This window comes from Aulostomus chinensis, chromosome 8 (genome assembly GCF_037954235.1).
Source record: "Aulostomus chinensis isolate RoL2024-O1b breed Wild chromosome 8, RoL_Achi_v1.0, whole genome shotgun sequence".
NCBI lineage: Eukaryota > Metazoa > Chordata > Actinopteri > Syngnathiformes > Aulostomidae > Aulostomus > Aulostomus chinensis.
Genome location: NC_141327.1, coordinates 5878616 through 5903850, shown reverse-complemented (window position 1 = coordinate 5903850; position 25235 = coordinate 5878616). Strand labels below are relative to the sequence as shown.

Below are 25235 nucleotides of genomic sequence, written 5' to 3'. Positions count from 1 at the left end.
CAGCCGGAGCTGTTGTGAGCCTCCTATTTCTTGAGCGGAATCCTCCCAAGCTTGAGCCTCAGCTCATGCTGCCACAGCCACCTTCTCTGATTTGAGCACATGTAGATCTGCCTCTAATACCCCTTTCACACTGAAACACGCGTCTCTCTGGGTTTTTGTGCCCGTGTTTGCTTCAAGCTTCCAGCAGACGTGGGTCTGAGCTCCTGCTGTGAGGGCTGCGTGCCTATGTTTTTCTTTCTCGTACGTTATCGCATTGACAACATCATCATTACACATAAAAGTGCACCAGAACACTGTGAGGTAAACAAAAGACAGCATGGACGTCATTGAGTCGTACGTAAGCACTGTCGCTGCTTGTGTTGCAATTTTGTCTCTTTTGCAAAGCATACAAACTCGGGGCAGATTGGAAAATGTCACATAGGATCACACACATGTAAATTGTTTGAAAAAAGGAGTGAAATCATTGCCTTTCAGAGAGTCTCAGGGACATCAACAGGAATACTGATCTTATGGCAGAGCAATTCTGGCAACGCAGCCCAACACAATTTTTTTTCTTTTTTTTTTCCCTGAGCTTCCACAATGACAGCCTGACAGGCGGCACAGTGACAAAATCAGAATGCGACTGGAAGATAGATCGACATCAACGTGTCATATCTCGGGAAACCTGAGACAACGCGGGGTGGCTATTTCACACTGCAGGCGAGCCAAGCAGAGCCGAGGCGAGCCGCTGAACACCCAGGTCGGTGGATGCGGGTTGAAATGCAGAGGCGACCCTTTCAGAGTGCCCAAACACCCTTTTTCATTCGCGTTTTTGGTGCAGTATGAAAGGGGCTTAGCTCAGCTTTCTTCTTGAACTGTTCAGTATGTTTGTTTTCAATGTATTTGCTTCCTTCTTACAAAGGAAAGCTCCACTCAAGCAGCTTCAGCCTTTGCTCTTGCGCTGGCAGCAGCAACAGATGAGGAGGTGAGTCGACTTGAACGTAGAGAACCCGATGTTATTGATCTAGTCTCCATTGTATCTCCTTTGTTTCCTTCTGCAGGAGTTGCCAAAGTTAACAAGTCTTCTCTTTGCTTGAAACACTTGCAACTGAGGAGCAGTCTGTCTGTTTCTAAGCAGAAAGTGATGAGATGATTTCTTTTTTACTCTTCTGCCCCTCCCCAAAGTAGTGCACAGTCCTTCAACAAGATGCAAAGTGTTCCTCATTTGCTGGGTTTATTTGACACTCTCAGTAAAGTTTATTGTTAATTAATGATATATAGAACAGACTAATTAAACATGTTTAAATATACAATTTGTAACAGTGGGGCGGTATGGTGGTGCAGTGGTTAGCACTGTCGCCTTACAGCAAGAAGGTTCCGGGTTTGAGTCCCAGCTTGGGCACGGGGTCTTTCTGTATGGAGTCTGCATGTTCTCCCTGTGACTGTGTGGGTTCTCTCCAGTACTCCAGCTTCCTCTCACAGTCCAAAGACATGCAAATGGAGACTAGGCTAATTGATACTCTAAATTGACTGTAGGCGTGGCTGAGAGTGTGAATGGTTGTCTATGTATATGTGTTGGCCCTGCGATGGACTGGCAACCTGTCCAGGGTGAACTCTTGCACAAAAGCCGCTGGGATTGGCTCCAGCCCCCCCCCCCGACCCTTAACAGGAGAAGCAGAAGAAAATGGATGGATGGATGGATGGATGGATGGATTTGTAACAGTGGTGAAAGTAGTGTTAACCCAGTGTTAGCCCCACACAAGGGGCTATAGCTTAATGCTAATACATAATGGAAAACGCCATGGACGGGCTAACATGAATAAGCATCGATACCGTGATTGTTTTAAATATACAGCTAGAGTCAACACAAGCAATGCAGCAGCACTCAAAGAAGAATCTGTATGACAATCAACAATACGTATAGGCATATATTCTCTGTAATTCTTTAGAAAGATGAAACTTTTGAGAGCTTAGCTCTTGCCTGTCTTCTTCTTTTAACATCAAAGAGTGAACCTCTGACGTACTACTGCCACCTTCAGACAACAGCATGCATACTAGAAGAGGCAGCGCAGGAAGAAAGACATTCCTGTGCGTTAAGTGTTTTGTTAACTAGATAGAGGAATGCTGACCATATTAGAGTATATGCTGGGGAAATTAGCAGTATCTCTGCAAAAAAAACAAGGGGGCAGAAATGTATGAGAAAATTTTTTTGAGAGCAGCGTGGATGTAAAATGAATCTGGAGCTCAGGAAATCTGAGCAAGCAACAGAGAAAACCATTTCCAGCAGTCTCATAATGACGTTTGTGACTCTGTGCTGATGTCACTCACCAAAGCCAGCCTTTGTCCATATGACTCCGGTTTGAAGCGCTGTTGTAACGCACACTTACACACACTCACAGCCCATACCTGCACAACCGTCTTCCACGAGACTCATATTAGCTTTTGAGTCCAACTCTGAGGATTTGTGCAGAGACAACCTGAGCGTCTCCTCTTCATCTTTTGTGCCCTGAAGAGCTGAATGTTTGTGTTGATGCTGCTAGCAGGAACTGTCCCACAGTGATGGTGCACTTTTTATTTGTCTGTATGATGCATGCACACGTTTCCCATGTTTCTAGAATAAGTATTCTCCGAGTGGTGTCTTTTACTGCTGTTCTTTCTGTCACCATTTCATTATCTTTTTTCATTATTGAACTTCTTCTTCTGCTTCTAGCTTTTCTTTGATATTTTCATTTTTCACAGCATCTCCCCTGTAACATTTGCTCCTCAACACCAGGAAAATAGTGCTTCACATACAGCTGATGGCTTGTGGCCCCAAAGGCAAAATGGGAACCCACTAGAGCAATAAGGAACAAGAAATCAGGCCTTTCTCCATTTGTCTTTCATTTATTCTCTGAATCCTGCCTTTTCAACCACATCAGTTGCTGGGTTTGACAACTCTGAAGCACGCTTCATTCATGCCCAAGTTCTCATGCCCTCTTTTTTTACTTGTCTCTGTAGAATAAAGAATGAGCTCATGTGCAGAGAGGAAAAGCATAGTTATTCATGATGCCTTCGCTGAAGGAGTTTTAGCACCCACAAACGTCATGTTTGTTCACATCAGAAAGGGTGTTTGGTAAAGATTTCTCACTTGAATAATAGCACTTAACATCAGAGATTTCATTCAGGTTGCCACCTTACACTGAAATCAAAAATAGTGTCTGTCAAGAACAAACTGATCTGAACACACAGTTGCCATCACTGAACAATAACTTGCAGGACTCGGATAATGTCGGCTCTAAACCAATGCCGACTTATTAGGGAAACACATGGTACACCTCCAATGCTCTCACGTTTACAGCAGTGGGACCTCTACAGGTATTGCAAAATAACTTTTTGGGGTCGCCCAATGAGTGTTTTAATTAATTTTTTAGACTAGCAACAGTTAATAATTCAGCTTGACATATATTTTATGGGGCGGTGCAGTGGTTAGCACTGTCGCCTCACAGCAAGAAGTTTCCAGGTTCGAGTCCCAGCTCGGGCATGGAATGCATTGCATGTTCTCCCTGTGCCTGCGGGGGTTCTCTCTGGTACTCCAGCTTCCTCCCACAGTCCAAAGACATCAAGAGGGGACAAGGCTGATTGATACTCTAAATTGACCGTTAGTATGAATGTGAGTGTGAATGGTTGTCTGTCTATATATTTTGGCCCTGCAATGGACTGGTGACCTGTCCAGGGTGAACCCCGCCTCTCGCCCGAAGGCTGCTGGGTTGGGCTCCAAGCTCAGGTAGGCAGATAGGCAGCCCAGGGGTAATGCCATCAGAATTTTAATCATCTTCATGACACTCCTCCATGTTTGATTTGATTGTTTTGATGAAGTGCCCCTTAACAGGAATAAGCAGAAGAAAATGGATGAATGGATGTATTTTATGGAATTGGCGGAAGTCTAAGTGTGAACGATTTTTTTCGTTTGCTTGATTTTGTAATGGCTTTTTCATTTTTTTTATTTTAGAATGCAGAGAGAGCCAGGCACGTAGGATGCTCTGTAACCATTAACAACTCCAAACAACTCTCCTCCAATACAACTAACACCAAATACATCCACTTAAAAACTCTGAATCACATTCCCCTGTATACTCCAACTCTTCTTTATCCAACCTTATGTTTAGTAATCCACAAACACTTAGGTTAGAGCTAAAAACTAACAAACTAATCCCAATGCTCATTCACAGTTGCACCAAACTGGAGGAGTCCTACTTTGACTTTAGCTTAAATGTCATTGTAGGTTACAGAAACTAATCTGAACATGGGGGGTTGTGATCAAGAAGGTTAAGAACCCCTGAATTAGACACCTATAACTGCTATTCAACATGAATGGCTACAACAGTTGAGAGAAAATAAATGTTTTCCTTCTCTCCCAAAGCCAGAAAGCCTTCAGGCTGCGAGCTGAACCAGTCCTACCCTGGCTCTTCTGCTATATTTATAAGATCCTGTGCTCCCTTCTAATACACCATGGTAGCTGTCTGCTCCACAGCAGAATTGTATACTAATAGCAAGCTGGTAAGGTTAAGAGAGAGTTTTTGCAACAGCAAAGTGCTGACCTTTTCTGTATGTCTGTATTCTCTCCTGAAATTGGTTTTGGAGATGTTTTTGATTCTGAAAACAGCAGCGAAATATCAAATTCATGAGATACACGACCTTGAAATGACAGAGTTAAGGAAATACTGATGATGGAATATTTCTCTGGAGAAAAAGAAATACCTTCACAAAGGTGTTGTGTTATACACTATTCAGGAAATTAGATAAAATGATTAAAATAAAACTGATACATGAAGTGTTCGTAACACCAGAATGTTTTCAGCTTCTCTGAAAATGAACAGACAAAATGTTCCTTTTCAGTGAATGGGTGGAGTGGGTTGGGGGGGGGGGGTTCTTTGCATGTCGGCTGTGTTATACTAAGCTAAATGTTGACTCAGCTGACATCCCCACAGAGCTAAATAATGGATGGTCTCAGAGCTCATAAAAGAAAAATGGCACTGGACTCCTCTGCCATCTCAGCTCTATGAAGTCGAGCAATCTGACCAAAGAGGTGCCAAAGTCCAACAGTTTTCAAGGGGCACTTCATCAAAACGCAAATCAAATCAAACATGGAGGAGTGTCATGAAGATGATTAAAATTCCGATGACATTACCCCTGGGCCGCCTATCTGCCTACCTGAGCTTGATGGCGGCCTCTTTGACCAGCTGCAGCTCAATATCCCGACACTGTGTTTGCCTTTGATAATGGCCATCAATTATACAATGCTTTTACTCCATTAAACGCTTTTGTACTATTAAATTCAGACGGAATCGGGTTAAGAAGCATGAGCTGTGAACAAAAAAAGTGAGAAATTTAAGTTTAATTTCAAAGTGAGTCAGAGTGCTCCCTGTTTTTTGTATGTTAACATGTATCCAGTAGAAACATCTACTGTCCATCATTAGCCAATAACATTAGCAGTAGAGATTTTTGGCAGGTGAAGCAGCTACTTTTGGTTATTTCTCTGCAGATGAATCTAAATCAATAATTTATTTGACCCTTCAAACTTTCCAAATGTGATTGGACCAAATGGATCACATTATGATAAATTAAACAAGTCATTTTTCAAGGATTGTGAAAATCAGAACAATTTATCAAACGTTTACCAGCTGCTACTTCACAGTATATGAAGTCTGTGTGGGGGAAGTATGACAGGGCTCCAGTAGATTACGTGAAGAACTGGGGAAGTACAGAGATGTCAGAAAACATGTTTTCATTGGATGCTAAATAAGGACATGCACCTTTGTGCATGATGAGTCATCAAATATCTGTGTTTTCAAGGGAAGAGAAAAACACTTCAGTTTAGATGTAATTAATACATTTTTAAAGAAAAAATATACAGACACTTTACAAAGGGAAAAATTAAAACAGGAAAAATGTATTTTTCTTTTTGTGGAATGTTTAATGGCTATTACCTTTCTCATATCACATTCCATTTTTATTGAGAACGAAACATTTGGAAAATCTGCATCAAAGCTTAACTGCAAAATATTTTGATATCAACCATCAGTTCAATGTACAGGATATTGTTCATAGAAATTAAAACCTTTTTTGCCTCTTTTTGGACCATAAATTCCAGATTAATCAACCTCTTTTCCAGATGCGTGACTTTTTGCATGAGAAAGCTCTGAGGACGCTAACCAGCAGATAGCATGTGATTGCAAATAGAAGCTTTCCTTGGCAGTTTAAATAGTCAATTTTTGCTGTAGCAGCTTCATATGAATGTAAGATGTCAGTCAGTGACCTGAATCAATATAGTTTTGAGTACAAATGCTTCAAAATGACCTAGATATCCTGTGTCAGTGGAGTCATACAAAACAACATTAACTGGTTTTGCTAAGCAGCAGTGAGCTTCACGCTTTACAGAGTGTTAAAGTACACGACACTGATGCATTCTAATTTGATAACTTGAGAATTAGAGTGCTGCACTGTTGTTACTTGAATTAAATCGAAACATCTGCTAAAACTGTTGATCTGGACACACAAAAATTGTGTACATTGCATGTCAAAAATGGTTAGCATTGACATGACTGATTAGCACCCCTTTTTTCTTTGTAGCTTTCTCTCTGGAGGTCTTTGTCCGTCTTTTCACTTCTGCAATGACATTTACACGAACTACACTAACTTCTCTTTAGTCCTTCTCCAATAATGCATTAACCAAAGCACAAGGTTCAAGGGAGGAATTTCTGCTGTTACAATGATTTGGAAACTTTTTGTTTAAGCTAAAAAAGCTACACATTATTGTTTTCAAGATTTTTGCTTTTAATTTTATGAGAAACTGAATTTTTTGCACAATAACATCTGGGATCAAGGTTATTAAAACTCCTTGGCTAGAATATTTCTGGTACATCAACAAAGGACGAACAGCAGAAAAATGAAGGAGATCACAAAAGGCATCTGAAGAATACTGGGCGCCCTGCAGAAACTGTTACGATACTTAAAGACAACTAAATGGATGATATTTCATTATGTAAACAGCTTTTTATGTCGTCAAAGTGTGTTATTCTTTGTTTGTTCTGACCAAACACAAGCAGCTAATTTGTGCTTTACTAAAAGTTTTTTGTGCGACGATAGCACAACAAACAAAAGATGCATTTTAGCTATCTGCTGAATATTTGGTATCCTAGTAACAACAGCACAAAAATTGCACCAGGTTACTTTAGAGTATTCAACAAATACATGCAGTGCAGCTTGTTATTTTTGAACTGTTGAAATGTGTCCCAAAGTGTATTCAAGGCAACATTTCTGTCTTTAGTTATCATTCCTGTGAGAGCATCGCACTTACTGACCACTCAGTGGACGCACAGTCATACTTTTTAAGCTCATACACAGTTGGAGGGCACATGCAGCAGACTCATCGGCCTTGATATATTACAACGCTTTGCTTGAACATGTACTCACCATAATCTCAGAATTGGGGGTTTGTGTGTACTTTACTTATTAATTAGTTCATTACTCTCTCTCTCTCTCTCTCTCCTCCATCTGTGCACCCTTCTGTCTCTGCTTCCCACATACATCCAACACACGTTCTGGCCATATCCAGTCACAATAGCCCTTTAGACGAGAGAGTCACGATGCAGCGCACATGGATTTTACCTAGATATGATCGCCCACGTGAACGTGAATCCCTCTCAAGCTGCAGGATCTCTCACACATGTACTGAGGTAGACTGTGGCACATAAACTCATCCTTCCTCTTTCATCTTACATTGGGGTGACACAAGTGACATCTACAGTGTGGTAGCAAGAACGTAAGAGTGATAGCGTGTGTTTGGAATTTGGGGTACAATAATACTTCAAACATTACCGACCTTCACTTGTGAGGAATGTATTTATTAGTAATGATTATAAATTTATCTGTATGGCACCTTTCATACAAAAACTGGGGGTCAAAGTGTAGTACAACAAAGAAAGAACATAAAAAGAATGCTAAAATTATGTTCAAACAAAACACAAAAAAGAGCATAAAGGCAGATTGAATATCACAAGATGAAAATTAAAATATTAAATCAATGCTCCCCTCATAGTTCTGTGAACAGCAGCTGAAGTCTGTCAGGGGTTTTCTTTGGGAGACCAATTATAACTACATGGCAATAGTGAAGCTGTTCAGAGATGAAAGCCTGAATCAGTTTCTCAGCATCTTTTTAGCTCATAAGTCGTCATACTATAATTATGTTAACTTGTTAATGTGGGAACTAAGACTGAATCTAAGCTAGCACCAAGATTTAAGACCCCATGGTTAATCCAGGGAGTTAATTAACCCAGATTATGAAACATACCTTTCTTTTTTTGTTATTTGGCAGACTGGATGAATTTCAGGTTTGGCTTCATTTGATTTTAAGAAATTGTTGTTCATTTATCAGTTGATGGTGGAGGCCGCAGCTGCAGCATCAGTCGTGTACCATCACAGGCATCACTGTGGAAACCTACATTGCATTCTCTGATGATGTCTCCAAATGGCAGCATTCATAGTGAGAGCAATAAAGGGCCCATGCTATTGTCATGTTTTTGTTTTTTTTTAACAACAGCTGCATTGTGTTTACACGGTATTTCCTTTGACTGGAAAGCTGAGACATAGACCTGTCAATCAATATAGAGGCTTGGCTTGCGTGTTCCACATTATGTACAGCACGGTAGTCACTTTGATTGACACACATCTCAACACCTGGGAGGGCATTTCTCCAGCCTCTTCAGTCATTCCCCTGCCCATCAATCCATCACTAGTCTTTTTCGCTCCTCACATATGTTATTACACTGGATACGGGATACAAACTGCTGATTTTACATCCTTCATGCTCACTTCCCAAACATGTAAACACCTTTGGAATGGGTTCAAGATGCCCAAGAGTTGGCTGAGGTTTATAGCTGCCTGGAGCCTCACGGGTACTGCAGCGGCAGGTTAGACAAGGTGCAGATCTCTGTGTTACATTGGGATTCTGATTGATTTCATATGTTAGCTGTTTATGTAGTTGCATTTAGAGTCATCCATTGTTAGCTTATGTTAACTATTTTTAATGCCCATCAAAAAATGACAGGATTATCCTCACACTAGAAATGGTCAAGAAAAAAACTTTGGAAAAAAAATGTTGAGGAGGTGGATGATGATTGTTTTTTGGGACGGGGAAAAAAATTTGAGCAAAACCTCTTCTTTAAAGATTTTTGGATCTTTAATGAAATGTTGTACGGCATAAATTTTGCATTACATACTAAAGATTTTTTAATTTAGTCTTATAGAAAGGAGGCAAATCCTAAATTTTTAACCTGCATCCCAGATCTACAAATATGCGATGAAACAAGATAAAAGCATTAACTGTGGTTTTCATTTGGGGCATAAAGTGGTTGTATCTTCATCATTCAATTGCTATAAGATCACCCTAAATGCAATATTTTCTAAATGGGGTACATGTGACAGCTTAATGGTTCAATGCATGTCACTGTGCTGGTGTCTGTTCTGTAACTCACATCAACTGTACTATTAATGTGCTTACTAGCCTTTGCCCTCTTTTCCTCATCTTCTTTTTTGCTTCATATTGTGTTCATTAAAAAGCAGACAGTTAAGCAAAGTACAGGTAATTTTCTCAGATTTGCTACGGTGATTACCGTCACACTCTCTCCAACTCAGACTGGAAGAGATTTCCCCATCTCATTTCCATGGCGCTCCCACTCTCCAGGCACAGAATAAATTTCATCCAAGTTTGAGCTCCAGGCTAAAAGCAGAGGAGTTAAAATCCAGACTATATATTGACTGGGCTGAAACTCCCGGTTTGAGGCTAATGGGGGATGTTTTACCCCTGCGCTCTTTCCAGCGACCAACAGCAAGCGACTTCTGTTCAACATAACGGGTCATAAACCAGTGGATAAGGTCACCCTCACTACTGTATTGTAGCCATGCCTCGTAATGTCCTTGACTAGACGCTTCATTATCTGTGTCATTATCTGCGTTATTATCTGACAACTGCTGAATCTTACAGTCAGTGATAAGTTTTCAATCAATGATGTTCTTTCCCTGCAGATCATTTCAATGGAATGGCAATCAAATCCTATTTAATGCTCTGGTATGCTATCAGTATGATGAGTTTACAAATACACAAAGAATCGTAAAGGTACTAATCAAATGATACACTCTAACAGGATAACAACAACATCACAGCTTTGTAGTTCCCAAGGGAGGGGAGGCATGTTCCACGTCAACGCAACATCCCCTGTGTGATTCGAGACAATCATCACACTAATGTCCTGCTCCATCTTCCTAATTGACATTTTTAGTCCTTCACGACTATAGTTGGTTTGGCTCATGAGAAACAAATTGAAATTAATGCATTTGGTTCACAAGACACAAATTCAAGTGGACCAAATAAAAAATGCACATGTGGATTGAGTGTGTGAGAATGAGAAAATGTAAACTCTTTGGCCAAGATGTCTAGAAAACATTTGGATTTCAGCAGAAGTCCACTTCAGTCCTCTTTCTGTCACATTATGTTTTATGTCCGAACAAATGCAGCACACAGATGGCCCGTGATCCTCTACATTTCAGTTGGTTTTTTTTCTGCACTTGAGCTGGATTCGGGTTGGATGTGCACTCACCAAAATGTACCCTGGTTTGCTTTGAAACAGGCAGAACCAGTTAATTTGGTCAGAACATTCAGCCAAATCTGTTCCTTTATTTTCCTTCGAAACACTCCTAATGTACATGTAAGTCTCTTCTCTGCTTATGCGTACAGCAGCACATGCGTGTAGAAGCACACATGAATATTCAGAAAGGACTTGCATTCACTGCCAGTCTCTTCGAGTAAGAGCCTCTGTAAATGTAAATGTCCTCAGATGTGTTGTGATAATGCCACTGAGCGGTTGCCAGTTTGTGTTCTGAGTCGACTAGGTGACATAGAGTACATGGCTGACACAGTACCATCTGTGTTCTGTTGTGTGTGGTGCAGGATCCCTGGCAGGCTCAACGACAGGCGCACTCCCCTCGGAGAGCTCAACTGGATCTTCACAGCCATCACCGACACCATCGCCTGGAACGTACTGCCCAGAGGTCAGTCTATGCTTACAAATTAGGGATGCGTCGTTAAACCAGCATTTTGTTTTTCAAAGTTACAAATATTACAGTATAAAGTCAGTTCATTACTACTGGCTGACTTACTAATTACTTTGGGCTTTTTTAATATAGTGTTGTGTACTTTAGAAGTCTATTACAGAGAGGTAAGAAGAGGTGGAGCAACTTGTACAGATCATCTGAGGCATGGTTTTAAAGACAAAAAGTTGTAAAACTTGAAAAGAAGAAATGGCCTCTTTCAACCCACCAAGACTCCAAATTAGGGCACCTAATAAAATACACAGTGGTGAGACATCAGCAATACTAAAACTTTCAGGCTATCCCAAGTGGATGGAAGAGTTATTATACTATGATGATTTAAAATACCAGAAGTCCGGAGAGTCCAGGTTGGCTCCTCGAATGGAGATAAATTGTTTTTAGAGTGTCTGGCACTGTAATTGGGGATATAATTTTAACCATAATTTTGCTTCCACACAGTAAACGTGGGTATTTTCTCACACAAGCACAGTTTCTATGGATACATATGGATACACACGCGAACCCACTTAGTACTACAAGCCATTAACCAGCTCCAGCTTGACCACATGAAAATACACACCCACTTTTCTTTTTTGAAATGTGTTTATATTTTTGCATGCAGTGCACACACACACAAATCACACACTGCTCCTCTCCTTGCTCACCTTTCTCTTCTATGCAGCTCACATGCACACAGACTCCTGCGAGACGCACTGTACCCCTGCTAGAATAGCAACGTGACAATGCTGAAGGCTGCCAAAGCCTTTTAAACCCTGGGGCTGTGCTGTTAATGAAGCAGCCCACATCAGAGAGAATCCCAGTAATGAAGGCGCTGCACACCTTATCCAAATTTCTCTCACACAGACGCACACGTACACACACTCACACTCGCACACACGTACACACACTCACACGTACACACACTCGCACTCGCATACACACACACGCACAATTCAACATTTACAGTCCAACACCAAGAACTCGCCCATGAACTGTCCAACACTTTTGTTCAAAAAGCATACACACGCGCACACAGACAGGGGACTACCAATCATAATCCAGAATGGCCTTAAATGGCCTGGCCTTGTTAAAGAGAATAAGTGAACACATTCATGAGCTGATGAAAATGTAACTGCAACATCATTACAATTTCTCTAAATTCTGTTGACACACTCAAGGTACCCCGTCTAAGCTCCAACTGAAGTTCTCTCTGTTACCCAGTTTTTTTTGCAGGCTTACATGAGTCAGAAGACTCATTTTTGTGAATGTCACATGTCTGTAATGTCACAAGAGAATTCTCTCTCTCAAAATCAGGTACAAATGTTCACTTTCTTTCAAAGATTACAGATTTGGGTGATCAAAACTCCCTGTGACCTTACAGAATTATAATAACTGTTGCTCATGAACTCAAACAGTAGTTATGGCTCATAAACCCCTGACTGGCTTGTTTTGTTTTATTTCGATGGCAAGAAAAAAAACCACCAACACTGTAGTATACTACGGTCTAAGCCTGTGAAATACACTGAAGAATCTTAGTCTCTCTAGGATGAGCTCATCATTTCTCCTAAATGCAAAAATACCGTTGCTTTTTTGTTTGTTTCTTGGACACAGAGAGGATAGTCTTGTTCATGACTGTCAGGTTTTTGTTTGAAGAGACAGAGAGAGCACGTGTGATGATGGCCATCTATTCTCATTTAAGTTTCCCTCCTGAGTCCTGCAACTTCACACAACTATCATGCTGCAACATGACAGAAACAACAGCGAAATCATTTGACAGGAATATTCAAGTAAACACATAAACAACATTTGCAGATGCGGAGTAAAGACCCTGATTGCTTTCATCTTCATGGAAGTTGGCCTTATTATTTCATGTGTGACAGCTATTGGGTGACGGATTCCATACCAAGATATTCTTGTTAAGTATTTGAAAAAGACTACCTATCGTGTGTACTTATTCCTCAAGAGCCATAAAAATTTCTCTGCAATTTGAGCTTTGCGAGTGCTCAAAATTCTTGTCTTGAACGCTGCACCTCAGCTACAACAGCTCCATCCGAGAAGGAACACTGAAACCCTGTCCTTTCCTGAAGAGGGCTTCAGAGTTGTGAGTTCAGTTCACTTTTTGTAATTGATTGGACTTTAAGGAGTCTCCTCCTCCTCTTTCGGAATAATAACCAGGGTTGCAGGTCATCCACCACAAGCTCATTGGTTTGACTGTTATTGAGCTTCCAGGGCTTGATGCTGTGCTGTGTGACAAAGCTCTCAGGACTCTGCTGTAATAATAGTGTCTAAATAGAACAAGACAGCATATCTCACTAAAGCCTGTGCATAAAATCTGTATAAAAGGTGTCAACTTTTATCCCTATATTTTTGTGTATTTTTTTAAATTTAGAGCCCTGATGTGTCTAGCATGATGGATAATTTCTAATTTCTTTTCTCTGTATAGATTTGTTCCAGAAATTGTTTCGTCAGGACCTGCTGGTGGCCAGCTTGTTCCGCAATTTCCTATTAGCAGAAAGGATAATGAGGTCTTACAACTGTACACCAGTCAGCAGCCCACGCCTACCCCCGACATACATGCACGCCATGTGGTAAGACACACATGCACGCACACACACTCACTCAAAGCTTACAACTTAAAGTTTGCTTTCTTACAGATACACAGATGTCCTTGTTTTCGTAGTGAGGAAGGGGCCAGAAACACAGCAATTAAAGTAATATTTACAGTAAATGGGCCACAAGGCACTTTCTGATCATGGTTACTTAGTTACCCAGGTAACGGGGTATTTTTTTCCTGGATGTTAAAAATATATAGGCGGCATGGTGGTGCAGTGGTTAGCACTGTTAACAGTTAACAGCTAACCGTTAACAGGATAAGCGGAAGAAAATGGATGGATGGATGGATGGTTAGAAATATCTGATTAGGTGTAATAATCTGTGCTTATCTGAAATCCTATTTGCATCACTTTGCACACCTCATAGACTACAGAGTTTAGTTTTCGCACACTTTCAGATTCTCAACAAATCTCAAGTGAATGTTGGACGTTCTTATGGCTAGTTGCTAACAAAAGAGTACAAACATGACTCTACAAACTCTCTAGAAGTATAATTAGCTTCATTTGTTGGAGACTAATCCTTCCCTATTTCAAGTGTTCAGTCTGAGATTGCCTGAACACTGAATCAATCATTTTATTGAATGCGCAGAAATTAAATTGATATTAATCCTCTCAATAAACTCCCAGTAGGAGAGCAAGCCAGCATATTTGCCAAAAAATATCAGACGAACCACAACTCCCGACAAAAATGGGGCGAGAAAAATAGTATAGATGTAGATAAGTACTGTATAGATGGAGTAGGTCTTGTTCTCTCACAAGTTTCCAAAATAAATGTTGCTTAGGAAGAGGAAGCCAAAACATGTACTGTAGGCGTATGTATTTGCACTTGCCCTCAGCCGTTGGTACAGACCTCCGCAGTGCTAAACAATTTCTGTTCTTATGTTTCTCAGTTATTTGTTGTTAAATATTGCCTGAGATGCTCCCTGCCTCAGAACAGGGGTAGAAAAACGTCTGTTGCCTTGAATGTGGCGCAGACAGGTTCTATAAGGAATAACGCTAATGCTGTCGCTTCTGCTACCTACACACACAACCTGCAGCTAAATATGGCCATCTTTGATTGAAAGACAACAAACAGTTCGTGCTGGAGGCTGCTGGAGCTTCTTCAATGTGGTAAACATGGCAGACTCTGGCTAAAATTAACAGCAACACAAAACAAATAAAACTAAACCAGCCTCGTTTTTAAGTTGCTAATAAGTTATGCACATTCCAACAATTTCCCTCCAATCTTACTTTCCTCCCCTGTATTCTCATTACCTGTATTACAAACAGTGAGGAGCTATTTACCCAACCGGTTGTAAATGACTTGACATGCTGCTCCACGCTGATGATCCCGTCATCTATCTCCCATTAGTTACACAAAGCTTCTCCCACTATCTATTGTTTCTTGTCTTCTATAAATGCCTGCCTTTACTCTCCCACTCATTATATGTCTTGTGTTTGGGAAAAAACAACAACAAAGAAACCTCTTTCTGCCTTGAGGAACAGCTTGTTGCATAACACCCTGGCATCATGTATTGTAAAGAATGCTGTTAGTCACTCCTTCAGCATGTAATCATCTGTTTCTATTGCTTGTACTGGCCCATTACAATTTAGATTGTGGGTATATTGCACTGTTTACGAGCAAAGAAATTGCGCTTGGTTTCACAGCAGTACATGCAATATTAAGGAGGACAGAACAACAACAGCAAGGTGCTTTTAAGAGTGTCAGAAACAAGGCTGAGAGAGAGCAATAAAAAATAAGAGATAAAAAAAGGACTACAAAAATAAAAGTTTAGATCATGAGAGATGGGCTAAAGGAAGATAGAGCGAGGGAATTAGGCAGTTAGGGGGCACTCATTGATCAATGTTGATACCCAAAAAATACTGCCGTTGTTATTCAAATCGAGCTGAATTGGGAGAGCAGAAAAATCTGAGGCTGATTAGTCCCTCGTGGGCAGTTTCTCTTTCAGTGTGTGTGTGTGTGTGTGTGTGTGAGTGAGAGAGAATGTGAGGCCCTGCACCATCTCTCTGCAGGCAGCAAGGAAAAAGAGCTTAGTCAGCCGCCAACTGGTCCCCTGCACTTCTCTGTTGTCTGCTGTCCCCTCACAAACACACGCGCGCACACACACACACAGATTTCAGTGATGAGTTACTCATTGATTTTGGCAGGCAATGTCTCAGTTAACGCTGTCATCTCAAATGGTGTGGCAGCCTCCTCCCTGTCAGCATGGCCTCGCTGATTAGCCTGCTCTTTCTGCTCGTTTCCTCACCCTCTGATTACATAAACACTGGCAGAGATACATATTTTGACACAGAGTCCAATCTCAGTACGTGAAGTTATGAAATCTTAAGTAATATCTCACGTGTTACATTTCATGTGAGCCGGTATTTTTTCAGTGGTGATACCTTGAGATTAGCTCTTTAAAAAGTTGGAAACACTTCACAACAAAAGAACATTATTAATGGTTAGTCCTCAATAAGCTTTAAATAAATGTAGTTAACCATTAATTAATTCTGTTTGTAACCTTTATTGTAGAGTGGGAATCATGAATACCCTAAGTAATGCTTCACCATAACAGCCAGAAGCCAACACAATCGCCCCCAGTTCTTCCATCAATCATTGCAGTAACTCACAGTTGTATCCTTTTTGTAGTTTTGAGTAGAATAGCCCCACCTAGAAGTCTGTCATGACCCACAGCTCAGAGACATAAACTTCCCTCTGAAACAGCCAGCTAGGAATCTAATGTTGAGTTCCTGTTATCTGCTCAACAAACATGCTTTAAGATGAAAGCATTTCCATTTAAAAAAAAACAAAAAAACACAGCAACAAAGTCTCCTCCTTTCATAACTAACATGGCTTTCAAAGATGTATGTCTGGAAGACCGTGCTGCAACCAGCATGCAATAAATGTGTCAAGTTCATAAAAGAAAATATCTTGTTTCTGACAGGAGCATAGAAAAAAAAGATGGCTTCTAACATGTTTAATGGTTACCAGTTATCAAAAGTGCAATGGAAGAAATGTTTTTCATGGAAAATCAAAATGGAATTTTGAAGGCCTGTTCTAACCACACTGGAGAGCACTATTTTGTTTTTTCCCCACATGAATATCAACTCACCCTAACTTTTTATGAATGAGCTTAAGAAACACACATATCCCACATATCTGGCTGTAGCAAGGAGGATGTGCGCGCGTGTGTGTGTGTGTGTGTGTGTGTGTGTGTGTGTGTGTGTGTGTGTGTGTGTGTGTGTGTGTGTGTGACACATGCATGCCCCCAACTCATTCTGTATTAAGGATTCTAGGAGATATGTATAGTTTAGTATAAATAGATACAACAAGCCCAAGCCTCTTCTCAGTGTTGGTCACTCAGATGATGAGTCCTGATCCAAGCACATTTTCACTTGGAGAAGACAATTAGAGGAAACTGCTATGTGGACCCAGTTCCTGTCAGAGTGCATCCATGTTCAGAACACAGCAAATGTCAGCTAGTCAAGTCGGTTTTATTTGTCTAGCATCAAATCATGACAGAAGTTATTTCATGACACTTTACAGGTAAAGCAGGTCCAGCACCACATTCTTTCAATTAACCCAACAATTCTCCATGAGCAGGTACATCTTGTGCTAGCGGCAAGAAAAAAATGTCCTTTTAACAGGCAGGAACTTCAAGCAGACCCGGGCTTAATGGGGACCCATCTGCTTTGACCGGTTCGGGGGGGGAAAGAGAGCAAGAAAAAAAGAAGCAAAGATAAATAAAGGAAAGAGACAGAGACAGATGAGGTAAGGGGGGACAGAGACAAAGAGAGCGAAAAAAGGGGGAGACAGAATGACAGACGGGGGACATGAACCAGACGGCAGGAGAAGAGTAAACTAGTTAACAGTAAACACATTTACTGGCTACCTAAACAAAACTGTCAGTATAATACGAGCATGTAAGTGCTGCAATACTGATGTTAATGTTGGCACAGTACTAAAGACACTAATATTAATACTTCTAGTACTAACACTAATACTAATAGTGATGGTGAGGGCGTCATAACGAGCCTCTGCAGGTCTGCAGCCTCCTCCAGCAGCAGCATCAGTCAGGGATCTTGGAGTTGGGAAAGCACAAAGACTCCAGGGAAGAAGTCGAATTAGTAACATGCATGTATGAGTGAATACAGGGCAGGGAGGAGGAGAGAGAGAAGCCCAGTGCATCTTGGGAAATTCCTTGGCACTCTAGGCCTACAGCAGCATATCAAAGGGCTAGCCTAAGCCACACCTAACTGGAAGCTTTATCAAAAAGCAACGTCTTAAATCTACTCATAAATATAGAGAGGGGGTCTTCGTTCCAGACAGAAACTGGGAGGCTGTTCCCTTGGGGTCTGATAACTGAAGGCTCTGGCTCCCATTCAACTTTTGTGGACTCTAGGAACCACGAGTAACCCTGCCTCCTAGGAGTGAAGGGTTCTAGCTGGATAGTAGGGAATTAGGGTCTCTGTCGGATAGGAAGGTGTCCTAAGGGCTTTTTAATTTTGAATTCTAGAGAAGCCAGCACAAGAGCAATATGATCTAATCTACTTGTTTTTGTTGATATACAGGAAAATGCATAACAAATGCATGGACTAGTTTTTCTGCATCCTCTTTGGACAGGATGTGTCTGATCTAAGCTATGTTACGTAGATGAAAGAAGGCAGTCCTGGAGATTTGTTTTATGTGAGAATTAAAGGACTGAACCTGCTCAAAGAGAACGCCCAGATTCCTTACAGCGGTGCTGGAGGCCAAGGTGATGCCATCCAGGGTACCTTTATCATTAGATAAGATGTTTCCAAGGTATTTTGGGCCCAGCACAAAAACTTCAGTTTTGTCAGAATTAGTCATAGCCATCCTCTTTTTTTCCATATTCCTTTAGACAGGCCTCCAGTTTAGTCAGCTGATTGGTTTTATGTGGCTGCATTGAGAAGTACAGCTGCGTATCATTGAGTGTTTCCTTATAATTGGACCTAATGGACGAGCTCTAGAAATGTGGAAAACATACAACAGGGGAATGTTCTGAATATCTTTACATATTACATCTTTACAAGGAGCACACTTGGTGTGGACACATGAACGCAGACCGCTCATATTATTAATCAAAAGACTACAACCCGATTTTATATTAGACTGTGTAGTACAAAAGGACTTTTTTCTGTTTAAAATCCTGATCATTGCATGTAAAAAGGCCATCAAATGGATTTGGGTGAAATGTGACCCTTATCGACCAGGAATGTGTCTGTATCAGCGACCTTTGAAAAGCACGGAGGGAAATGGACCACATACAAGACAAGATACGGGTCATTAGAGAGGAGGAAGATAAGAAAAGCTATCGCCCACTCAGTTCCTTATCAGTTCTTTTAATTACCAGTTTCAGTTTCCAATTACTAGTTTCAGTGTGTCTCTCATTAGCGAGGGGACCAGGGAGTAATGCGCCCATTTTGTTGGTTCCATCTCTCATCCCACTAATGGGACTCAGTCATTTTGTTATTAGGGCCTGAGCCAGTCCCTGGCGAAGACCCTATTATGTTTCGAAGTCACACTCGCCACTTCAAAAGTTAATTTGACCCCCTAATTTATAAATATATTTTAACATAAATAAAGTCTTCAAAAAATATAATAAAATCCTACACTGGCATGTCCAACAATAAATTAAGTGACTTTAGAATCTTTTTATTGTTATCATACTTTTGAATGCAACAAAATGTACCTGTGCTGCTTGGGTGGAGTGTGAAAATACACGATGAAGAGGTAAGAATGCAAATAAAAGAAGTGCAGTAAATAAAAACAGGAAACACAAGCTAACACATGGTTGCAGATTCAAGTACACATGCATTACGCTCACATATGCTCCCATTTAAATATCATTGTTGCACCCACAGTGTTGCACCATTGCACGAACAAGTGCTGCCATGTCACACTGATTGTTTTACATTTTGGCAAATTAGTTCCTGACACTGTAGTGAGACATTTCATACCAAACTTACCTCCATGTGTTGTATACTTTGCTGGATTTTAATTTAATATAAAAGACTGGTGCCTCCTGCTTGTTATTTGTCTCACGTGTGTCTTAATGTACAGCAAAGAACCTTTAATCAGTCTGAGCCTAACAGGGGTCTAATTTCTTTCAAATGGGATATTTCTGCCAGGAAACGCTCACATAATGAGGAGCACCTGTTTGTAATATTGCACTGTTGACATTTTTTGCTTAAAGGCTGTGTTTTTTGCCTTCAACAGGTGCAGATAAATTCTCCCTTTTAGCCTGAACTTGAATCCTAGTATAAATTACTTTTGACAAAACGCAACAAAATGAGGTGATACTGCAGAAAAAAAAACACCTGCCAAAATTCACCCCCAGTTTTCTACGAAGTCACCAATATTCTGTATTCACATGGTCTCATGTGTGTTTGCGTGGTGCACATTGCAGCACTTCATCAGTTGTATCTTATAGTGTGTTCATGAGCAACTTTAGAGAAGGAAGAATTCACTGTCTGTTGAACTGGGATATTTTTGAGAGCTCAGGAGTAGATTTGACATCACTCAACAATGGCAGCACTTGTGAAACTGAGGAAATATTCTTGCTTTGAGCACAAATACAGAAAGTAACAGTAAATGTAGCTCATGTAATGTTAGCCACCTGGTGTCTGGTCAATACCGTACACTGACATAAATCAGTAGAAATATACAGTACAGTGGCATAGTAATGAGCCCTAAAACCTGGAACTAAGTGAGCAAGTTGCCTTGTCTCAGAATCAATGGGTTTTTTAGTTGGTTTTCATTTAAATTCCCATAATCAAGTGTTTGGTTCCCACTGTCTAATAATGTTTTTGATTAAACACATAAGTAAATGCAGCACTCGTGAATTTAGATGCATTTGTGCCTCAAAAAAGAGTGGTTGCTAACAAGTGGATAGGCAGGACTACAAACGTCATCAGTCATTTTGTTCTAATGTTTTTTGATTGGATTTGCGCTTTAAAAATATGGCGTTCATTAGTGAAGTTGATCATCAAACTTTGTGTGCTCCAGATTATTTTCAACAATAATCCAAAATCCAACATTGAAATCCCATTGGTTTTTTTGGTTGAAGGAACCCATGGTGATGCTAACTTCTGGGTCGGCCTTCAAAAATACATTACGTGTGGTGCTATGTTCCTCTATTGAGCTTCATTTCAACCCTGTTTGGTTGATATGCATGTTAATAAGGTTTTTCGCTATATTTCTCTATTTCGAGAGCTGAAACTGAGCAGATTCTCTGGGGGCAACCATGCTGCCTGTCTATTGTCATCATACAAACGCTCTTAACTTGGACGTGAGGCGTTCCCACAAGTCCCCAATTCCCTGTTGCCTGAACACACAATTCAACACTGTGCAGGCAAAGAATGCAACTCTATTATACAGTAGCTACAGTAATGGGAAAAGCTGTTTAAGCAGCAGCAGTCATCCCCGACAGAGTGAACTCTGTCATTTGTTCAGCATCACATTACAAGTGCATCAACTGGGAATATGATTACAACCTAACTCTTGCTAACTGAGAGGAAAAAGCCCCGCGGAGGCCCAAAGCTCTGTTTGCTGCAAGAAAACAGAGCTGGGGAGGAAAGTGGGAAACAGAAAGAATAGAGGAGCTGTGATAAGGTTTTGAGTTGTGTTACATAACCCCATGAATAAGATATGACGAGCATGAGAGAACGTTGGTGTTTTAGAAGGGGATTAAAGGCTCCTTGCTGCCCTCTCCAGGACCTCGGGCTGGGATTGTGAAGATGTGTACAAGCAAGACCATGAGGGGAGAACAAACAGCGTGAAAAAGAACCATGTTGAACTGCATTTGCATGTGTTACTTTAGCTCATAGAACTGATATGCATTGTTTTGTCATGATTTTAATTCAGTTTGTGTTGCCACTTTCCAGGCAAGCCTGGGACCTTGCTGTGGACATATGCCTCTCTCAGCTGCCAACCATTATTGAGGAAGGCACTGCCTTCAGGGTAAGTGTTCAGGTACCGTGTGTGTGTGTGTGTGTGTGTGTGGTGTGAGAGTGTGTGTGTGTGTGCGCGTGTGTTTGTGTGTGTGTGTGTGTGTGTGTGTGTGTGTGTGAGAGTGTGTGTGTGTGTGTGCGCGTGTGCTTGTGTTTGTGTTTGTGTGTGTGTATTAGTGGTCACTCCTAATTGTGATGGATGGCTTTTGTTTTGGATCAGTCCACCCTGAGCTTGTTTGTTCTGCAATTGGCTCAATAGCAACGTATTCAGTGTCTTAGCTGTCAACACTGTAAAATGTCAGTTTTAATAATTCAAGTATGTGTGTCAAATAAAAACTAGTCACTGAAACCACTGGCCCTGCACTTTCAGCTGCCGGTGTGTTTATTGTTCTATTTACTGACGTGGCAGGGGCTGTGATGGAGCTGCTGAGTGTAATGGAAATGCTGCGATAGGCTGAAAGAAGTGATGATGACTCAAGATATCTGGGTAAACACCAGACTTTTTGGTGCGAGTGCAGACTCACTAGATGCTGGACATAGTAGAGAGCAGCAACATGTGCCTCGTAATGCAAACAAATGAGCGAAGTCTTAAAAAGAGAGAGAAAGTGGGTGTAAGCACTTTCATGTGGACTTTTTCTCTTCTCCACCTGGCACTCGGAGGTGGGCATCTTCTCCATTGTTCCCCTAGGAACAGTTTTCAAGCCTCACTCCTCCTCTACTTTCTCCTACACTCTGCCTGAAATCACTTTCCAACACTGTAATTGAGCCTCTGAGGACTAATAAAGGAGATTTCCCCTCTCCCTGTCTTGTGCCCTCTTTCAGGAGACTTTAATTCCTTCTCTGATGTACTGCTGCACCCATTTACACCTTTTTGTTGGACAGAATTTGGGAATGCAGCAGAAAATTGCATGTATCAGTTTTATTAATTCATCTGCATTGATCATCAGAAGTGGTCAGAGGGATTATGTTTACTGGTTGTCCATCAATCTTGGCCTTGGACACACACACACATACACACACACAAACACACTTGAAAGGACAAAGGTCTTCTTCAGTGTGACTTTTTGCAACAACAAAAAAAAATACTTGCTGTCATTCAGGGAATTATGATGAGCTCAGTTTTGCTTACACATTTTGTTAAATCCTTTTGTTATACATATTTTAATTCCCTTTTAGATTTTATGCTTTGAAATAATGCAAACTTTGATTGAAATAATCCCAAAATGCAGAAAAAAAATAGCTGTGCAGTTGATAGGAAATAATTGAAACCACAATATGGCCTACTGCTATTTTGAATCGCAGGATGGCACAATATTTGATAAGAGTTTGTGTGTTAAAATTATTTTTTAAATTCTACCGGTATATTGTTGAGCTCAGGAAAAGTCCTGCTTTCACATCATGTTCTGCACCCTTCAGAAGACAACTTTGTCTCAAACAGATGAAAGGATTAATAATAAATGTTGTATATATTCTAAAACATTCATCAAAAGGACATTTAGATATTATTTCAGTCATGCACACCTTGTTCAAATTAAAGTTTGGAGGTAGAATTTTTATCTCTATCCCACCCACCAGTTGGACTCTTCCAAATCCAGGGGTCTGTTCAGAATCTCGTTGACTCGTAGACACCTGCTTCTGTGATACAGCACCAGCTACGTAACAAACAATTAGTTTGCCATCTCTGACAAAATGTTCACGCTGAAGTATACTGCCAAATGCATTTCCCACAGGGGTTTTTATCTTTGTAACTACTAGAAATTTGTTTATTTTGCACTGCAGCTAGCTTCATAGATCTCCAGAAACATTTTTGGAAATCTCAGAAATGGCATTTTTTTGGATAAACAGACCAAATATTTGAAATATATATCATCCTTTTAGTGAGTCTTTTATTAAGAGCTACGTTCACCATTGCACAGTCTACCCACTAAACACAGCAGGCATCTTCCAATAACCTCATGATCATTACGCAAAAAATCTTGCTAATTCTTGACACGATACTCAAAGTTAGAATAACTTTGATAAAATACCTTGAAAACTATTGATAGATACCATTTTTGATACCGCAGGGATAAGCAGACATTGAGGGGTTAAAATATAGACCTAACAAGGCTGTAACATGACCATGAAACACGATGCACTGGCTGAAGTATTAACAAGAGACATATTACACCTTTTGAGAAACTTTTCTTCTTCTTTAAATCTTCCAAAAAAAATTGTAAAATAGAGGATAACATCCATATTAACAGAATTTAAACAAGGAACCACTGATGGGAGGTACATTCATCAAAACTAAAAAATACATGACAAAAAGTACTCCAGATCTTACTCAACAGATATAGTTCTACTAATACTGCTATCATAATTTGTACAGATGGTAAAGCCCCTCTGAGCAAATTGTTATTTGGGGCTTTATAAATGTAATTTGAGTTGATTTAGTCAGTGTAATTATTGTTGCTTTTAGTCAGCATGATCTGAAAATTGATTGTTGAACATTTTTAGTCGAGTTTTTGTACAAAGAATTGAGGCTACTTGTAAACAAAGTTATGTTACATATACATGTGAGCCTTTCACACATACGTACACAAACAATGTAGTTTAAATGAACTGTGAATCATCGAATAATTAGAAAAGTATGAATAGTATGTTAGTTATTACAAACACTCAATCTCATAACTACTCTGCCCAGTGTCTCTTAGTTAATGAGAATGGCATATGTATCAAGTTATTAAACTTTGATTATGCGCAATTTAATATAACCATCAAGCCATGAAGCATTTATGTCTCTCTCTACATCCATCAACAGTCAACACAACGCTTTTGTAATTCCTGTTGCAATAATAACAGTCAACGTGATCAAAAACACTGAGTACAGCTACCAATCACTCTGGCATGCTGTCACTGAGAGTCTGTGAGAGACAAGGTGATCATGATGGATCAGGATTGATGTTGTTACTGCAGCGGACTGTCATGTTCAGTCCCTGCAGACTGACCCATTATATGGGTGTGTGATAGAAAATGAGAAGGTACAATACAGTCTTTAACAGTTTGTGTGTGTGTGTGTGTGTGTGTGTGTCATCTTTGTGTTCGCAGCACAGTCCGTTCTTTGCTGAACAGCTGACAGCGTTTCAGGTGTGGTTGACGATGGGCGTGGAGAACAGAAACCCTCCTGAGCAGCTTCCTATTGTACTGCAGGTACACATACACACAAACACCTGAGCATAGAAAACGCTCTTTTTTTCCAGTTTCAAAAAGAAAAACTTTGAGCCTATTGGCATGACATGCAAAGAAAGCTCTGTTGACTGAGACACATGGAGGCAGTGGACACCAAAGGAGCACAAGACAAAGCAGTCAGACGCCTCTCCAGTACAAAGCTCACCAGTAGAGAATGCCTTCATTAACGCGTGCCAGCAGTCTTTCAAGTGGCATTAACACTTGAATAAATTCCCATGTCGCATTACTGTCGCAGCCTCTGACCTTAACACTTGAACAGCACTTCATTGAATGCCGTCTGCTGCACAATGCTGCTGCTTCATAACGCTGCTGCAGTATTGTAGAGTTTTATTG

General features: G+C 40.5%; 1 protein-coding gene across 3 annotated transcripts in view; it reads left to right on the top strand.

Moving 5' to 3' along the window:
• rptor (regulatory associated protein of MTOR, complex 1) overlaps positions 1-25235 on the top strand; it is a 197484-nt gene that overhangs the window by 98003 nt on the left and 74246 nt on the right. For all 3 annotated transcript variants that reach the window (XM_086210614.1, XM_086210613.1, XM_086210612.1), the window contains exons 9-12: positions 10964-11064; positions 13547-13691; positions 21606-21681; positions 24762-24863. In XM_086210614.1, coding sequence (XP_086066740.1) covers positions 10964-11064; positions 13547-13691; positions 21606-21681; positions 24762-24863 — 424 coding nt within the window. The remainder of the gene's footprint in view (positions 1-10963; positions 11065-13546; positions 13692-21605; positions 21682-24761; positions 24864-25235) is intronic.